The 1,142-nt window shown below is 48.1% G+C and overlaps 1 protein-coding gene across 1 annotated transcript in view; it reads left to right on the forward strand.

Annotated features, from left to right (window-relative positions):
* LOC119412672 (E3 ubiquitin-protein ligase RNF182) overlaps positions 1–779 on the forward strand; it is a 4,793-nt gene extending 4,014 nt beyond the window's left edge. The window contains exon 8 of the mRNA XM_037679707.1: positions 352–779. Coding sequence (XP_037535635.1) covers positions 352–528 — 177 coding nt within the window. The 3' untranslated portion in view covers positions 529–779. The remainder of the gene's footprint in view (positions 1–351) is intronic.
* Positions 780–1,142: the final 363 nt, after the last annotated feature.

Consider the following 1,142-nt stretch of genomic DNA (forward strand, 5'->3'; position numbering starts at 1 on the left):
CATCTGACAGAACAACAGAACATCTGATAGAACAACAGAACATCTGATAGAACAACAGAACATCTGACAGAACAACAGAACGTCTGACAGAACAAAAGAACATCTGACAGAACTACAATGTTTTGGTCATCTGCATGAAACTGGAGATCAGTCCTATTGCTGCACTGTAAGTTTCAGAAAGCTGAAGAGTGAGACCTCCTCCTCCTCCTCCTCCTCCTCCTCCTCCTCCTCCTCTTCCTCCTCCTCCGTCCAGCAGAGTCTCGTCCTTGAGCTTTAGGTGCACAGATGATTTGGCGCTGACTCCAGGTAAATCTGTGCAGGTGCTGTTTACCAGCTGCTGTTTCTTTCCAGGTGTACTTCAGCTCGCTGCCTCTGGGGATCTACCTACTGATGATCGGCCAGCTGTGGATGGGCGTCGTCCTCGTCAGTCTGGTTCCGTGCACACTGCTGCTACTCGTTCTTTATGGCTTCTGTCAGTGCATGTGCCACGAGGTAAGGGAGGTCCTGACTACAAGCAGGCTGCCCTGACAGCAGCAAGACAACCCGCTGCTCTGTTGACAGCAGGAGGATCCACTTCCACGGCAACAAAAAGACAGTCTGCTGCCATGGAAACAACAACAGGATGACACGCTGCCATGGCAACGACAACCAACAATGTATCTCCATCAACACCAGATCCTGAGCATCAAAACAACAGAGCAACAGAACAACAGACAGAAAACTCAAACCAGAAACATAAACCCACCTGAATATTGAACGTTTAGGCTGTGACATCACACAGGCCCCTCCCCTTCTGAGCACCAGCATGTCCTTTTTGTCAAACAGCCAATCAGACAAGGACCCGAGTGCTGTACTTTAAAAACATGTTCAGCAAAACTGTGCTCCTCTTCTTCCTGTTAGTCAGCTCACCAAAATAAAACTTCACCAAGACACAACCGGTTCTAACCTGGTGGTTCTGATGTAAACAACCGGTTCTAGCCTGGTGGTTCTGATGTAAACAACTGGTTCTAGCCTGGTGGTTCTGATGTAAACAACAGTATCAAATGTAAACATGGTCTGATTTAAGGAGAGTCAGTGAAAAAGCTGAACTTCCTCCAGGTTCATCAGACACCAACCTCCTCACATGGACCACGGTCTTGGAT

The sequence above is a fragment of the Nematolebias whitei genome, chromosome 7 (assembly GCF_014905685.2).
Source record: "Nematolebias whitei isolate Nwh7 chromosome 7, NemWhi1, whole genome shotgun sequence".
NCBI lineage: Eukaryota > Metazoa > Chordata > Actinopteri > Cyprinodontiformes > Rivulidae > Nematolebias > Nematolebias whitei.